This window comes from Lutra lutra, chromosome 4 (genome assembly GCF_902655055.1).
Source record: "Lutra lutra chromosome 4, mLutLut1.2, whole genome shotgun sequence".
NCBI lineage: Eukaryota > Metazoa > Chordata > Mammalia > Carnivora > Mustelidae > Lutra > Lutra lutra.
Window position 1 is genome coordinate 73027653 of NC_062281.1, and position 17950 is coordinate 73045602.

A 17950-nucleotide genomic window follows, 5' to 3' on the forward strand; every position below is an offset into this window, starting at 1 on the left:
TGATGTGTAAAAGGAAATTAGAAAATTTACCCAAACGGCCAGAGGCATCACAAGTTAGTTAAAGAATCAAACCAAACCACATTCATTCACACGTACTCTATCTTTCCTCTCCTTTTTGGGCCCTCTTAGCTTAAGCCATTCCGTGACATTTTAGACATCAGGGAGTTCTACTAAAAACCAAACAAACGGGGTGCCCTGGCTGGCTCAGCCAGTAGAGCACGTGACTCGTGATCTCAGGATTGTGGGTTTGAGCCTCACATTGGGTGCAAAGATTATTCAAAAACAAAATCTCTTAAACAAACAAACAAAACAAAACCCTAACTTTCTGAAATTCTTTAGGAGAGAGCTGCAAATGGCATATTTTTTTCTTTTCTAACTTTTAAGCTGCTTGGTAGATAGTACAGATAGCAAGTACTTTGAGTGGACCAAACACTCAGAAAAAGGCAAGCAGGCAGTTAGGGGCAGACTTCTGATTCGAGCAGGGCTCCTCGGTAACTGCTCCTTGATAACTTAGATGTCATTCACTGAAGTGACATTCTTAGCCATCCCAGTGGAACATACTGGCTTGCTTCCAGAGAACGTAACAAGGAAATAATTTTTAACAGTCACATGGAAGGGCCTCTTACCTTATAGTCCAATCAGTGAAGGCAGTGTGCTCTACAGGCAAGAATCTAAATTCCTAATGTTTATTTCAGTTTTTCAACTGCTTCCTACAAAATTCCCCAAGAGTCAGGAGAATGTAATACTGAAAAGTTCTGCACCGCTGCCATCCAGAAAGTCACAAACTGGTTCACAGAAACTTATTACATGACTATAAAGCTCAACTCTGGCCCTCAAATGTCACAAACCTTAAGACAAGCTACAGATTACACGTTGGTTTTTTTAATTCTGCAAAATAAAAGAATTGACAAGCAACCAAACGTCAGAGAAAATGAGAAATGTGAAAGCAGCTTTACACGAACCAATATATCAACAATGTGTTAACACTAATATATACATCAACATCAAAAGGTACATTTACAGAAGTAAATGAAGATCCTCCGTTTTCTTTATCACGGGGTCAAAGATGACAAAACCAAGAAGTCGGGGGTCTAATTTCGTGCTGGCCCCCAGCTCTCACCATTATGGCTCTAGTGTTCCAGACAACAATAAAGCCACCTTTAAAGCAGCTCTATAACAAAGACAGGGGAGGTCTAGTGTACTTGATACGCAGCTAAAGTTACCCATGCTAAATAACCAAGGCTTGGGATCAGAATGATGGTATTACCTGAACACCTGGGTCCTCATCTTCTTCAGGAGGAGATGGTGGGGGCGTTTTGTCTAAGTCTGAATTTTCAGAACCTTCTGTTTTTCCCTTGTTGACCTTTTTCTTCAAAGCACTTGCTTCTGAATCAGGTTTCTTATTACTAGAATTCAAAGTGGATCACTTAGTGTTCACTTTTTAATGAGGTTTTCCACATGTCCCCATGCCTTATATTTCCCGCATTAATATCCCGAAAGTATCAATGACAACTGATAAATCGATGCATGTTGGCCATTTATAGTTAAACGGCACTCTCAATTAAGTTTTTACAGCAAAACCCCACAGTGATGACCTTTGGCAAATATCTGACCTAATTAAAAAGAAATTTCATGCAAAAACTCCTAATACCACCTGGAGTACATTTGTTCTAGACAATGCAAAATCCCTGCCGATACACCAAGCCATAAGGAAAAATCAGATCAAGTAGTAGTTTTGCTATTAAGTTTTTAAGGTATGGAATGATTTTTTTTTTAAATGTCTCAGGAAACTAGACTATAATGATCATTTCTTTGTGTCTCTTGCAGAGAGTTTTAAATACTCCTATTTAAGTCCTTTTCATAACCAACACTACTAGGTGTCCTCTATTATGTCATCCAGCTATATTATTATCCAATGACAGCCTTTTAAAATATAACAAAATATATGGCAATTTCCTGTTCTACATAGCTTTACTTAATGCTGTCTTCTTCATTTAAAATAATCTTTGTTTTGGTGCTAGGCATTTTTGACGCAGTCACAATAGCCTCTCCTTCAAAAGCTAGGTCTCTGAAATAAAAAATATAGCAAGGCGACCCCAATAATTAAAGTGCATGTTCCATACTATGTTTCTGTCAAACGTTAATAGGATTTGAATGTTACATAAGTTAAAAGACATGAATGAACTCTAAGAAAAAAAAAAATTTTTTTTTATTTAAGTTTACCATTACCTTTAGAACCTTCATTTGACATTCTTTTAGAACGTACATTTAATGGTATCTTCCATTCCAATTTCCAAACAAGCCCCAAGGTTTTCTAACATTATCATGTTATCCAACATTTAAATTCATCTAACCTCGGTAATGATTATATTTATTATTTCTGGAAAACCTAAAATTCTAAGAAACTTGAAAAAAAGATGTATTTCAAAAGCCTTTAAAAAGTTTATTTATTGAAGTTTGTAAATTCCAGAAAAGTATGCTGACAGAATGCATTAAACAGCATTTTTTTCAGCCTCAGCTACTACAAAGGACACCAAGACATCTCTATCGCTTTTATTTCAATAAAACATATCACGTAAAATATTTCAGTAGTATGTTAGTATAATAAAGTATCCATCACTCACCTAAAATTTCTATCATGAGTAAATAAAATATTTGGTAATCCTAAACTAGTTCTTTCTAAATACTCAGAGCTTGTTTTTATTTTGTGAACATTGTAGCATGGTAAATAGCCACATAGGGAAGTAACTTACAAGAATTCAAGATTACAGCAAAGGGCAGTTAGATTTAAAGAGTTTTTTTTAATTTAAATTTTTTTTTAAAAAGGCAGTGTCCGAAAAACTTGAAGTTCCCAAAAGATTCATGGAAAAAATAATATTTTTTAAATTAAGAAAAAAATCCATACAACAGTTCCTCATCCAACTGTCCTAGTGTTTACGCTACACATGGACAGAAGTCTCCCCTACTATGAGGCTCCATTTCCAGCATTTATTTCCGCTCTAACTGCCACAAATTATACAATACTACAGCTGAACGCTGGGCCCCTTTCCTTTCATCTGCACGCCAAGAGCAATCAGATTACCCTGGTAACCAGCGGTCACATGACCAGCACCTGCTCTTTTGGCTGGATGCCACTGACTAAAGCCATCTGCTTCCCTCAATCAGCTTTCAAACATTCTCAACACCTGCGCTGCAGTGTTTTGTGGTTTCTTTTATCAAATCAGTGCAAAACTGCTTCCAAAACTTTACATATTTCTCAAATTTGTTTAAATCAGAGGTAGGCCTGTCACAGAGTTGAACCACTGCCAGGTAAAGTAAGTCGGCAGCCGGTGCTTTGCACGGTGACCTCTCCGCACCAGAGCGAAGTACACAATTTAATTTTGTGGGTTACGGCACCCTGTGTGAACTATCCTTTAGGAGGAAAAAGGCTTACTGTCTTAGAGCCACCAGAGCCCAGGTTTGATGAAATAGCAACTTGCCGAAGGAGAGAAGTGCTAATGATTTTCCATCTGCCCTTGCCATGAATGAACTATGTGGAACCTCCAAGCCTGTTAAAAGCCAGACAAGACCTCCTCACATGCTTCGGAAAAAAAAGCCTGTAGCCAAGGGAAGCCCTCACCCCAGATCTGATTACTGAAAGATTTCTAAACTCATTGGACCTTGCGCTATTAACGTTGCTCAGAGACAGCTAAGCATTTCTACCCTGACATCTTCTCATGACATCAATATACAAATCAAAAACATGTCAAGAAGTCAAAAAAAGCTACAAAATCCTCATTGTCCAACCCAAAGACATTACAACTGAGGAGAAGATAAAGTTACTTTGATCTTTAAACTGCCTTTGCTACTGTGCAGCAAGCTCGACTGGATTTTCAACTAAATGTTGTATTAAAACTGCTCTGTCCCCAGAAAAAGCCAAAGTCAGAATTTTTAACAAATGAGGTGTAATGCAGAATGGTGGGTTAGCGCACACATTGATGAGGGTCAGACACACCTCAGTTCAAATTCTGACTCTGTCATGTAGAACCTTGGCTGTCTGGGACCTGGGACAAGCCACTCCATTTCCCTGCGTCTCCATCTCTTCTTCTGTAAAGGGAGGTTAGTAATTCTGTCTTCCTCCAAGATTCGTTAGGAGGTCTATGTGAGATAGTGGATGGAGGCCTTGGCAATGTCTGACACAAATGGCCAGGATGCACACACATCCAGAAGATATGCAGCTGGGAACGTGTTCTGGAACGTCTGCAAACAAATCCTCTGACATGGCTCAGACCCGCCTGGGCCAAATCAACTGAAGACTGAGAGACAGAACCCCACCTCGCTACAGATCATTTCCTCTAAGCAACACGAGAAGGAAGGTCCTTTGTCCACAGTGCCCAACACAAGCTGGAAGAACAAACCAGCGGACAATCCCAAAGGCCACTCCTCTCCAAGCCCAGGACCACCACTGTTCTAGCCCAGGCAGGTGTCATCTCCCACCTTGCCCATCACAACTGCCCACACCCCCTCCCCCCGCTGCCTCGTCACCCTGGGGACCCACGGGCAGCATTACCCACTCTCAGACAGCTGGGGAAAGGGCACACAGCTCACCTCCACCATCATGATGTAAACTGCTCTGGTGCAAAGCTAGTCTTTTCTAATGTCAGAGCCAAAACACAGCCATACAAACATTCCTCTCCCAAATTATAATTTGGAAAGCTGGAAGGCACAAACAGGGCAGTCCTCCCATTGAGGGTAAGAGAATGTTACTGATCAAAAACATCCCTTAAGCTGACACTCCAATATTGAGAACCAGGCCACCAAGTGGCTTGGCGCAGACACACAGAACCTCCAGCAGCTGCTGTGCTGGCTGCTCACGGGTGTAGGCGATACTGGCCTCCACAAAGTGACCTGCCAGCGAGGATCACAAAGTGACCTGCCAGCGAGGATCACAAGGAAGACCGAGGGCGTGCGGGGACCACTTTCTCACTCCAGCCCTAACCGGCCTCCGCCCCAGAGAAATCCTGTCTGCTCCCATTCTGCTCTCCCAAACCCACTCTGCTTCCACATTTCCTAATTCAGGGATGTGGCGCTGCCACCAAAACCAACACCAACCCATCCTCCACGCATCACTACGGTGACCAGCTGCAGTATAAACCTGACCGTACCATCCTGCTTGAAGTCCTATTCCATGTTTAACAGGTCTGCCAGTCTGCACGGGCTTGTCAGGCCTTCTGCAGCATCTGCAAATGGCAACAGTAGATTTCTACTCTTTTTACACCCCAAACCCTCCACTCACCCTTTATGCTGCAGACACCCAGAACTGCTCCCTAAGGGGCCCACCTATCTCTTCCACCTCCATTCCCCTCCCCACTCCATTTATGGCCATCACGCACTCAGGGAAGCCTCTTCTAGCCAACGCAGACCAGATCACCAGCTACATGTCATGTGGACCCCACACAAGGAAGGGGTATTTAAAATATACAAAATGTGGCGGTTGCACTCCCACAGTGATCCAAAACCAAAGCTGTATGTGGACCTGAGTGTGTGTGTGAGTATAGGTCTTTCCCCAACAAGCCCTTAAGCTCAGAAAGAGGAAGAAGTCTGTCTTATTTATCTTTGTTTTCCTGGTACCTGGTCAGGTAGGCTCCTTATCAATTTTAGCAGATCGATTTCACTAAAGAGCACAAGTCACAGCCACGACAGCACACACATATACAGCTCTTATGATGTGCCAGTGCTTTTCTCATTAACTCATTTAAGAAAACCCCACAGAGATTCTATCTTTATGATGAAAGACCTATGAGGTTCAGTAAAATAGGACTGACATGCTACCGAAATAGAGCGAGACTTAGCAAGTTTTCAAAACCAGTACGTTGCTACACATCCCCTCCCTCCTCACCAAGGCCTTTTATTTCCTCAGCCTTATCTCCGTCATTGCTGGTGTGACTGAGATACGGAGCCACCCACTCCCGAGGCCAGGTGAGCCCCTACACCCTCGGAAGCAGCACATTTCTCTGGGGACGGTGCTAGTAGTCTGAAGGGCCACTGTCCCTCCACCGGCCCTAATTCCATTGTGCACTTTATCATGAGGGCCAGGTCACACGGGTGGCCAGCTGGACGTGCTGAGGGTCCACAGCTTAGTGACATTTAGGTCACCACCGTTAGACCAGGCTCTAAAAAGTGCTATAATGGCCCCCAGTGTGGTCAAAACACAAGCCGCTTTGATGAGAACTTTGAGAACCCAAACTTTATCTTCAAAGAACACATGTTATATGGAGGGACGAACTAAGGACACTCCATACCCTTTACGGAAGAGTTTGTAGTCAGCTTCCAACTGTAAGGGTCTACACTGAAGGGCTGCATGGCGGAACCTAAAACGGTGTGGCATGACCTCATTCCACCTAAGACACAGCACAGGGATAACGAATTCTTTTTGGTGAGAACAAGTATACGCTTTTTAAACAAGCCAAGGGCCAGAACTTACTAGAAATCCACCTAGCTGCCCTGGTGTCTTGCAAAACAGAATGCAGTTAAACACTGACCAGCATCGGCCTAGGGACCTAAGTCCTCCACAAAAAGCCAGTTTGAAGAGGAACCACAGGTGATGAGCATATGGTTCATGAAGGTCTGGACAATGGACTGAGTCCTCCATCAGTCAGACACTTCAGATGGGAGAAGTCCGTGAAGAGTCGCCTCACCCTAGGGAAAATCAACCTTGGGGCTTAGGTCGTGAGGATTAATCAGATCTGTTTGCAGGGACTCAAGCAAAAATGTCATATTATAATCTTTTAAAAGAAGAGTAAAAGCTAGGGGTGCCTGGGTGGCTCAGTGGGTTAAGCCTCTGCCTTCAGCTCAGGTCATGATCTCAGGATCCTGGGATGGAGCCTCGCATTGGGCTGCCTGCTCAGCAGGGAGCCTGCTTCCCTTCCTCTCTCTCTGCCTGCCTGTCTACTTGTAATCTCTGTCAAATAAATAAATAAAATCTTAAAAAAAAAAAAAAGAGTAAAAGCTATTGAAAAATATCCTTATATTTTATATGCTCAAAAGGTTTTTTAATAAAGACTCAAAACTAATGGATGAGAAGCTAGAAGTGAGAGAGACGTTCCTGGCACAGGACATTTGCGGTGTGCTCCAGCTCTAAAAGATCCAGGCTGCTGTAAGAAAAACTGCAGTAAAGCTGTGAGGGTCAAGGACCCAGTCATGGTGGAGAGAAAAGCATCGAGGCTCTCAACTTGAGTGTAGGATTCTCCTCTACGTTTCTGAACCATGAGAAAGAAACTTAAAAGAGGAAGAAGTGAAAGAAAAAAGAGACAAGATAAAGCACTAAGAGCTCAAAAGTGTCAATTAAGGCAACATAAAATGTGATACATCAAGTAAAATTAAACCCACACAACAAAATAAAAATGTTAGAGAAAGTCCTTGGGCCAAAATTTATGCAGTGGCTGAACTAGAATGTAATGAAATGCCGGTGACAGAATAAACTAATGACGAAGAGACAAACTGCGCAGCAGACAGTAGACACAAAGGCCAACTCCTTCCCACAAAGGCGATCAGAGCCGCCGAGGTGAAGGGGAAGGCCCGGGAGCACTCGGGAGATGCTCCACAGGGTGACCTTGGGCAGACAGCATCTGGGAGCATCTGGGCAGGATGGTGGGATGTTGGGATGGGAGCACCAGCCTTGACCTGCGCCCTTGCCCTCGGGGCCCGGCCAGCCAGCTTATGGATGTTGAGCTGCCAGCCTGGGGTCACGTGCGTCACTCCAAGGGGGTGCCCAGCCCCCCCTCCCAGCTCCTAAACTCCACCTAGAAATTCTTCATCCAGCTCCTCTGGTTGAGAAAGAGAAAGAAGAGTTGAGCAAAAGAGAGAGAAGGGGAGGGGATTCTATTTTATTTCTGAACAACAAACAGGATTTCAGTGACAAATTAATAGGGTTTTTTTTTTAAGTTCTTTGAAAGTCACTGGATGAAAACGCCTCTAAGACATTGAATTTAATCTAAATTGTTACCTTAAATAGCTCTTCTAGCATCAAGTACTCCTTAAGTATATTAACCATGCTGAATTTTTAGGAAAGAACAAAGAAAGTTAGAAAAGATACAAAAACCTAATTTGCTTTCATTTAAAATGAAAGTATATTTCAACTCAACGTGCCTCACCTTTACATTTTACAATCAAACCTTCCAAGCATGAAGAAGCTGAGGGCCAGACAGGCAACATGTTCAGCCGGAGAAGTGGCATTGCTAAGACGGGAGCCACACCTGTCTTGTTCCTAGGCCCAGGTCTGAGTCCTGGACCTGGCCTAAAGCCATCCAACCTCCTCACACTAACCTCCTCACACACTCTAAGAGTCCAGTGCATGCCTGGCCTTTTGGGGGTACCCTTCAGACCTCGACCTGTCCTGGTGAATGTCTTCTGTTACCTGGGGCCATCTCTGGGGCCCCTGGTTCATCAGAACCCAGTCCTGAGGACAGCTACAGGGTTGCTGCCCCTTATTTAAAGGAGGAGGAAAGATGGGAGGGAAAGAAAATACAATAGAAAGCTAGAAAGCCTTCTGAACAGCCAAATTCATTTTTAATATATTAAATATGTGGGGGGGGGAGTCTCCTCATGTAGTCAAGAATTGTTATTGAAAACCTCAGGGTCACTGAGTTTTATGGACTGAATTAAGGTCTGCCAGTGACAAGGAAAAGAACTCTAGCTAGCTAACACGTTATCGCATCCCAGAAGCCAACATGAACACCAGTCGCTCTGGCTACATGGCACCGCCTGGCACTGTAATGGAACATAAAGAATTGAGTAAATCAGACATTACAAAATGGATGCAAACAGTACACCCTTATCCTAGAGCATATCCCCCAAGTGCCAACTGACAGTGTCCAATTCTCAGATGCCACTCTTATTTTTAGGCACTGTGCTCCCATGACCCCAGAGGGCAGATGCTGGGCTAACTGTGGCAGTTAGAACCCCATCCCCTGGATTCATAAGGATCTTCTCCGATCGGCCAGCATGGCCAACACAACAAATGAGTTGGGCAGCTTGTCTACATTTTAAACAGGTGCCACAGGTAGGTAGAGAACTAGGCAGAGTAAACAGTAAAACCCACAAGGAGAAAATACTTCCACCCATCCTAACAGGAGAAGCCAAAGGACCAAGACATTATACTGTTCATACAGACTTCGGGGCTATATACACAATTAGCATTCTTTTTTTAAGATTTTATTTATTTATTTGCCAGAGAGAGAGAGAGTGAAAACAGGAAGGCAGAGTGGCAGCAGAGGCAGAGGGAGAAGCAGAGGCAGAGGGAGAAGCAGGCTCCCTGACGAGCAAGGAGCCCGAGGTGGGACTCGATCCCAGGATGCTGGGATCATGACCTGAGCCGAAGGCAGCCGCCTAACCAACTGAGCCACCCAGGCGTCCCCACAATTAGCATTCTAATGAAGTTCAAGTTCTCTCTCCAACACCAAAATTAAGAAGAATGGTGTCTTTTATAATTCATACTATTTCCCCAGTTAAGATTCTTTTTTTTTTTTTTTAATTTATTTGAGCGAAAGTTGGGGGTGGGCAGAGGAAGAGGGAGGAACAGACTCCCCGTTGAGCAGGGAGACTGAATCCAGCAAAGGGCTAGATCCCAGGACTCCAAGACCATGACCTGAGCAAAAGGCAAATGCTTAACCAACTGAGCCCTCCAGGTCCAGCACCCCCGCCACCTGTCTCCCAGTTAACATTTTAAAGCTAGGCCACACAGACTTGTCTGAGAAGCTGGAGGGAGGGCTGGTGCTTCAGATGGCTGATGATGCAATCACGGTGGCTTTACACAGCATCCAGACTTGAAGGGACCCTTACCCAGGTGGGCAGAAGACAACTAGCAGAAAGATCTTTCTATATCATGTGACAAATTTTGCATTCGTACAGATTTTCGTACCTTTCAAAAGCATTTTTATATATGGACTTTTTTTTTTTAAGGAAGAGAGGGTAATAGGCTCCCCACTGAGCTGAGAGCCCATTGCTGGGCTTGACCCCAGGACACTGAGATCATGACCTGAGTGGAAGGCAGAGGTCCAACCCACTGAGCCTCCCAGGCATCCATTATATGGACATTTTTAATAATCATTAAAAAAAAAAAAACAATCAGCCTAGGACTCCTCCTGCTCTTTATCCTCCAATTCTAGCGTCACCACCACATTGTAGAATGGCATGTGTCCCGCCCTAAAATGCCACTTAAGAAAGTCTTTGAAGGAACACGTCTCTAGAAATATCCCCCTTTAGCATTCCACTGCCACCACCGGCCTCCTCCCCAATTCAACTTCCATCGGATAGGCACAATGAGAGTTGGAAGCAGGGTTGAAGCCACACTCTCCCACATCAACCAGAGAGGCAGCAGGCCACCACTCTCAAGCTCACCCAGCTCCCTGGACAGGCAGAAACAAACATCAGCCAGGCCCAGTGCGGTCCCTCCCTACATCGAGCACAGGGAAGGAGTCAGCAGAACCTGCTTTTTAAGGGTCAGTGGTGCTGGGCATTCTCTTGCCCCGAGGACTAGCAACCAAACCACGTGTTGCTAAAGCTAGCACGGTCTGTACTAAAAAGTGCCTGATGACTACTCCCCCACTGCTCACTCAGCCAACTGAGGACAAATCGGATGGAGGAAGGGTGATAAGGTGGCCTGTCACTGGGAAGAGAAAGACTTTGAGATGGTCATCCTGAAGCAAAAAAGGATTTAGGATTAAGAGCCAATGGTGGGGCGCCTGGGTGGGTCAGTCGGTTAGGCATCTGACTCTTGATTTTGGCTCAGGTCATGATCTCACGGTTGTGGGATTGAGCCCTGAGACTCAATCTCACCCCCACCCTCAGTGGGGAGTCTGCTTGAGATCCTCTCTTTCTCAACCCCTCCCCCTGCTCACATGCTCTCTCTCAAATAAATCAATCCTTTAAAACAAAGAGAGAGAGAGAGAGAAAGAAAGACTCAATAGCCCCCTTTCAAAGAGAACAGAACCTCTGAGACCACCAGGGAAGGTGGCCACCTACCTGGTATCCCTGACCTGGAGCTTGGATTTAATGAACCAGAGACTGGCAGGGCAGACCAGGGGCAGAGAAGCACAACACCCACAGGCACATCTTCCCCCTTGTTCCTCTCCAATACTGAAAGGGCTCGAAAGTCCATTTTGTGACCACACATTAAAAAAATCTATCCCTCTTCTGCAGGCACACTGTCCAAAATACCTAATTCAGTATTTCCAATTATCCAATGCCACGACTCAAAACTAAATCATAGGATATAAAAGAAAGAACAAGGAAACAGAAGAAAAGCTGCGGGTTTAATTTACTTTATTACCTACGTACCTGAGGGAGAGGTATCTGACTCTCCAGGCTTTCTGTACTGATTAAGCAAAACTAGTTTAATGGTTTGCTTTTGTGTCTAATCTCTGCTGAGAAACTTTGTGTGTGTAAGAGCACACTATATAAACTATGTACTAGGTTACCAAAATATACCACCATGGGGCTTGTTGGCTGAATAAAAATATTCCTCCGGTAAAACACTGCTACTTTCTTAGATCCTCAGAAGAAAGTTGCCACATTAATATTAATGATAATGATAGTGTGGTTTGCCAAAAATATACTCTACATGTTTTTAGTACTTTGTGTTTTTGAAAAGTAAGAGTGGTACATTTGCCATCCACTTAAAATATTGCGTCTCTCCTCCCTGAGAAACGGCATTTTAGTTTCCTGCTAACTTGGATGCTGGGGCTGGGAAACGGCAAGGAAGCTGCACCAGAAGCCAGTCTCCAGGCTCCCTTTAACCAGCACTTCACCAGTCAAGTCACAACCTCGGGCCAAGTTCCCTTCTTTATGCCCATTCAAAGAGTCTTTATAGAGCTAAATGGACCACTAAATCCTTCAAGAGTCATTCAAAGGAGGGGCACCTGGGTGGCTCAGTGGGTTAAGCCGCTGCCTTCGGCTCAGGTCATGATCTCAGGGTCCTGGGATCGAGCCCCGCATCGGGCTCTCTGCTCAGCAGGGAGCCTGCTTCCTCCTCTCTCTCTACCTGCCTCTCTGCCTGCTTGTGATCTCTCTCTGTCAAATAAATAAATAAAATCTAAAAAAAAAAAAAAAAAGAGTCAAAGGAAGCGCTTCCCCCAAATTCTATCTCACTGCACAAGGCCCATGCTTACACAACAGAAAACACACTGAAGAGAAGAATGCAAAATTCTTCTGTTTCAGCTCCTTGAATTCTTCCATATGCAAAATGGCATCCCCTCCAGCCCACAAATGTCTTAGCTCTTATTTTCAATATTTCCTGCCAATATTTGAAGGCTATAAGGACACCTGGGGAGAGCACCAGGAAAAAAAAATGGGTAGAAAAATATGTATTTAACATAAAAGGGAAAGAGAAAAGAAAGATACATTTCTAATAGAAAAGTGGAATGTGGCCCATTTTTCTCATTATTAAGATTTTAAATGTCTTTTCCTGAAGTGCTGAATACCTTTTACTGTTTCTCTATCATTCTATGTCCCAGCTTCTAGGTGGATTCTGTGAGTTTTTCTGCACAGGCAAGGCAATATCATTGTATGTGGGTTGCCAATAGGGCCAGTTTGCTGGGAATGGCCACAAATGCAAGCCCCAGCCGCCTTCCGGAATGCAGGAGAACGGCAGGGGATGAGACAGACATCCCAAAGGCATACAGAGTCAGCCCCCTGAGGACAGCCACCCTTTCTAAATGTGCTTTAGCATCGAGAGTGTGTGACTGAGGCAGAACAAGCTCTCTCCCTGCCACAGACATACCACAGAGCCAGGCAGACCAGCAGTGGTTACTTCTGTCACTGCCCGCTCAGCGAGCGTATTTGTTTGCGGAATGCTCAATGATCCGGCATCCGGGGCCGAACGGGAAAGATGCGAGCAGTTCTGCACTAAATTTTTCATTTCACTTCTGTTTATTCCCTTCTATTTCAGTCCTCTGTAGGAAAATTATTTTCTGTATAAACAAATTCATCAAGTTAACTTATTCAAGGATTGGAAATAACTGGTATCACATAACATTTTGCAAAACAAAATTGCCACTGCTGTATTCCAGTGCTTAAAAGCAAACTGCTATGGCAATTCAACCCCAGTGCTAACATAACCCAAACCCCCTATTACCTTCATCACTGCATATTCAATTTACATAATTATTCTGCTATGCTATTCAGAATTTACATGTAGTTGTATAGCATTCTACTTATCTGTGCTTCAGGGACACGATTTCCTTCCTAGATTCAGCAGAACACAAGATCACAACTTGACATATTCAATTCATCTGGCCAGTAGAAACTGTGGCTCAACACAATATGGGTTGGTTTGTTAATTTACTGAAAATCTCTATTCGATTACCATTTTCTTGGACAGCCACCCCCATCTGACCATCAATGACAGGAAAGCCTCCCGGGAATGTCCTCATCACACTCTGTCCTGACTCAGCAGGTGGCCCAACAAGTAAATGGTCAAGTCACCAAGAACAACGGAGGTCCTCCAAACACTGCTGGCACCACTCAACAGGGCCCATGTCTCTGGGCCCCGTTACATCAGCCCCCATTCTGCATGAACATCCCCACACTCAGTGGAAATGTTCCATTCGATTATCTGCACACCACTTGGGGATTAACAACTGTCACCTCTAGGAGGCATCCACGGAGACTATGACCCTAAGGCAATGGGGGGGGGGTACCCAACACTCTTCCTGGGAGAAAATAATCACATGCCCTCTCTCCTCTCAAAAACATATGACTCTAATGCAAAGCCATTACTCGGATCCAGCAATGCCAAAAATTTACTCTGCACAGACAATTCAAACTTAAGGATGAGCAGCTGAGAACACACACTGGAATTTTCTCTCATGGGTAAACACGGGGCCTCTCTCTGCACCGAGGGAGCACAGGTGATCAGAACTGACTGGATCTGATGCCCCAAGTTCCTAACACTTGTTTACAGCTGTTGGGAAATTTTCAGTAAGTTTCACTGTTCAATACAGCATTTTGATATCTGCCCTAATATATCCCAAAAGAGGTAAGGGTAAGCTAAAAGTATGTTTTTAAAGACAGGACTAAGTCAAGGTAGACTCAGAACCTGAAGGTAACATACTTGGAAATTTATGACAAGATCCAAGACACAGTGGGTTTCTTTTTTTTCTTTTTTTAATCGACGTTTATCATTAGGTGCTAGATTTAAAAAATTAAAGATACAAACTAAAGACAGATAGACCTTGAGGCTAAAGCTAGTCTTGGTGACATATTTTCCGAGTTCTAGGAAGCTTCTTTAGAACACAGGCTCTTACGTTTCAAGTTTTAAAATAATAATAATACATTCTTTTAAAATTTTGCTGCAACTTCTCCTTGGGAAATTTTCTACTTGGGAAAAATAACCATATGGGTCCTCCTATCAAAAGCACAATACTTAGCTTTTAGGCAATTATATTTCTAAAGAACCCTTGGTAAGTCAGACTGAAAGTCTACCCATGTCCTCCCGGCTCCACCCTAACCCTTAACAGAGCAGCTACAGAGAATAAGTACTTAATGAAGTGTTTAAGGAAATGAAATATTTAAATAAATGAAAGCAAAATTTATAATGGGTTGTAAGTTTAGAAGGGTGTTCACATGGGGGGAAAATGGTTTTTAATTAAGAAACCGCCTACTGAGGCATCAAAGAAGGTTCCTAAGTTAAGTTACCTGTAAGACTGAGTTACTGAACAGAATTCTGTTATTTTGGCACCATAAAAAGTACTGATGACAAAAACTTTTAAGTGACTGTGATACAGACTTTCAAAACACTACAGAATAACTTATTTGGGGGTTGTATAGATGTTCTGAGCACAAGTTTGAAAATCCAACTTTGCTCTTTCCCTTTGCAGGGACATCTCCATAGTCACAGAAATCATCTCCGCTCTGTATTTGCGCGTGCACCCAAAGGAAAGCCTACAAGTCAAAGGTTTGCAGGCCAGCGAACTCAAAAAGTTCTCATCAAGCACGTCTGTTGCAGACCTGAGCATGCATGTATACACACACACGCACACGGGTGTGTGTGTGTGTGTGTGTGTGTACACATGCGCATGGGGGTCGGAGGGGGAGTGTGTTTTCTAATGAAGTTTGCAAACAGGTTCAGATTAACCAAGTCTGACCATACTTCCATCTGGAAACTATATTTTCTAACATAAGCCATATTCTGAAAAATAGATTCAGATGTTTGGAATTGGTTCAGAACAGTTGTAAGAAATGTTCAGTACAAATGAAAAAAATTAGTCTTCAATGTCTTCTCCTCTCAGCTTTTCTTACTGAATAAATATGCCTTCTGGGGGGTCAGAGTCGGTAGGGGAAGTACAGAGGGAAGTATGGAGTGGAGGAGGGTATTTCCTAGAAGCTAAAGTGTGTGCTATTCTTACATGCATATCTAATGGATAACTGCTATTTGATTTCTCCCACGTTGCCCACTAGCATTTCAACCCTGCCCCTGGAAGGCTTACTCCGCCAAGTGGAGAGAATTAATTCTCCTGTTTCAACTTCTGGGAAACAGGGCTGAAATGCTGAGTGAAATATAGTGACCTATCTTGCTCCTGTAATCCTTCTTTCCCTATTTTGCATTGTCCTTGAAAATGAGGTTGCTGGTCTAGGCTTACAAATAAGTAAGCTGGTAATCTGGTTCTATCTGGTCAATGGCAAACTTTCACAAAAATACAGGCAAATGATTTTAAAATTACAAAGAATTTTTACCCAGTGAAGTCTACAATGTACCATCCAAATAAACAGCTTGTGGTAATTGAGTCCTAAATCTCAGAACGTAAAAAACTCTTTCACTTTTCAGGTCGGATTATCAGAGAAAGGAACCTGGTAGCAAACAGCTAAGTGCTGCCCCTCCCCTGTCCCCAGACCCCACCCCCTTCCAAGGGCTGTCGCTGCCCGCGCATTTCTACACTGCGTTTGGGGGTGGTTGTTTCTGCCCACAGCCTACCTTGACTTTTTGCTGGATTTGGGTTTTGGCGTGGCAGTTTTTGCTTTCTTTTCCTTTGGCTCTTTGGGAATCTTAGGGGCTTTCGGGGTCTTGGGTTCCTTGGGCTCTTTTTTCTCCTTGGGTTCTTTCGGTTCCTTCGGATCTTTTTTTACCTTCGGCCTTTTCTTTTTCTTTTTCTCTTCTTGGGACCCATCTAGTGAGTTCCTATTTAGTTCTTGGCTATCAACCCCACCAGGGAAGTCATCTTTACCAAAACTTTTACTGGGCTCCTCGGCAACAATGTGGTTGTTTTTCTTCTTCTTCTTCTTCTGCTGTGGCTGCTGCTCTACGGACGGCAGGTAATCATCACTCTTCACTAGCTGAGCATTCGGTCCACTAACCTGAGTCATATCCGGCACTGGTTTCTCTAGAAAGGGCTCCGACGGAGAATGCTAAGAGACACAAATGGGAATTGAAATTAGTTTATCATTCTTCATACTTAAGAAAGGAACTGAAAGTTAGTAGCTGATGCTTCTGAAACTTTACACTCCAAGTAGCAAATATTTTACCAACTATACAGTTGTAAAATCTATCCTTTTCTCTCACCCAAAAGACAAGAAAGCACTTACATAAACACTTAAAAAAGAAAAAGGGTAACCTAGCAATACAGTAAAAATTCCGGTTCAGGAAGAAAAGTAACTCTCATTCACCTGAAGACACTGTCCATTTTCTTAGCAGCCCCTACGTGTGTGGGACTTGGCGAATGACCGAACAGCAGCAGAAGCTAAACCCAACGAATGAATTTAAATGGAATTCTTCTCCTCTTGTGGGAATGAGAACTCAAATTAAAGATACATAATTAAGCCTCTTTTAACAAGAACAAGTGTACTGAGCACCGCATGATTCAGGTACTGTGAAAGTTTGAAATCCAAGTATCACACACAAATCTTATACGGTACAGGCCATTTCTGATTTAAATGACATGAAAATGATACATTAAAAGCACATAGCCAAACTTCGTGACTCGTGATTCGTTAAATTTCTTGTACTAACATGAAATACAGAGAGTGTTTATCTTAAGTTACTAAAGCTTCACATTTTCACATTTTCCTGAGGAACAGAAAATCCAAATAGTCGAGCTGGTAAGCCTTGCAGATTTTTGACATTCACAAGGAGTGCATCTTGAGATGGGCTTAACACAGTAGAGACTATTAACAATTAGGATGGGATGTTAACTGGTCAGCCAAAGAGCAGAGTCCACTCCAAACCAGGACAGGGGTAGAGTATCATCTGCACTGCAAATTACGACATCTACTTTGTAGTTCAGTGAAATACTTTAAAATGTTGTATCTTCAAATGTCACTCGGGGTTGGGTTTGTTTTTGACTTTTTCATCTGCTTCTCCAGACAGTGAATAGTAAGTATAACAGAAACAGTAACAATAATGGCTGCTAGTGGTTACTGAACAGTCTTACTATGGGCCACACACATGCTAAGCACCTGACACCCCCGACACCGTTCAACCCCCACGCCAGCCCCAATCAGGAGCTGGATTTGGGCTCTGACATTCAGGGATGCAGTCCTATTCCCAAGGAGTTACATGCCCACCCTCCTGACCATACCACTTCCCAAAGGTGGGGGGGTGGTGTAGAAGAGCCCAGATCCAGGTCTGCAGAGGACTCGTGAGTAACCCAAAAGCTATGCTCCCCATCAGCAAGGTACTATAAATCGGATTCCAGTCCGAATAACTGAGCATCTGTTCCAGGCCATGCACTGAGCTGGGCACTTTCAGGAATTAGTTCACCTGACTCTCACCAACAAAAATGTGGTGATCTGCCCTCATCTTTTGGAAAGGAAGGAAAAGTCTGAGGAGGTTATGTGATCACCCAAGGTCACACAGCAGGAGACAGAGCTGTGATCTGAATCTAGGTTTTCTAAACCAGTAAACCAGTGTTCGGGCTCTGTGCTTACGAAATCTTTTTTTTTTTTTTTCCCTCTCCTGAAATCTTACATATGGGCATCC

The 17950-nt window shown here is 43.5% G+C and overlaps 1 protein-coding gene across 9 annotated transcripts in view; it reads right to left on the bottom strand.

The window, feature by feature from the left end:
- The window catches only part of CHD7 (chromodomain helicase DNA binding protein 7), a 189970-nt gene that overhangs the window by 69608 nt on the left and 102412 nt on the right, over window positions 1-17950 (bottom strand). For all 9 annotated transcript variants that reach the window (XM_047724434.1, XM_047724432.1, XM_047724425.1 and 6 more), the window contains 2 exons: window positions 15950-16380; window positions 1268-1406 (listed from right to left, as the gene is read on the bottom strand). In XM_047724434.1, coding sequence (XP_047580390.1) covers window positions 1268-1406; window positions 15950-16338 — 528 coding nt within the window. In that variant the 5' untranslated portion in view covers window positions 16339-16380. The remainder of the gene's footprint in view (window positions 1-1267; window positions 1407-15949; window positions 16381-17950) is intronic.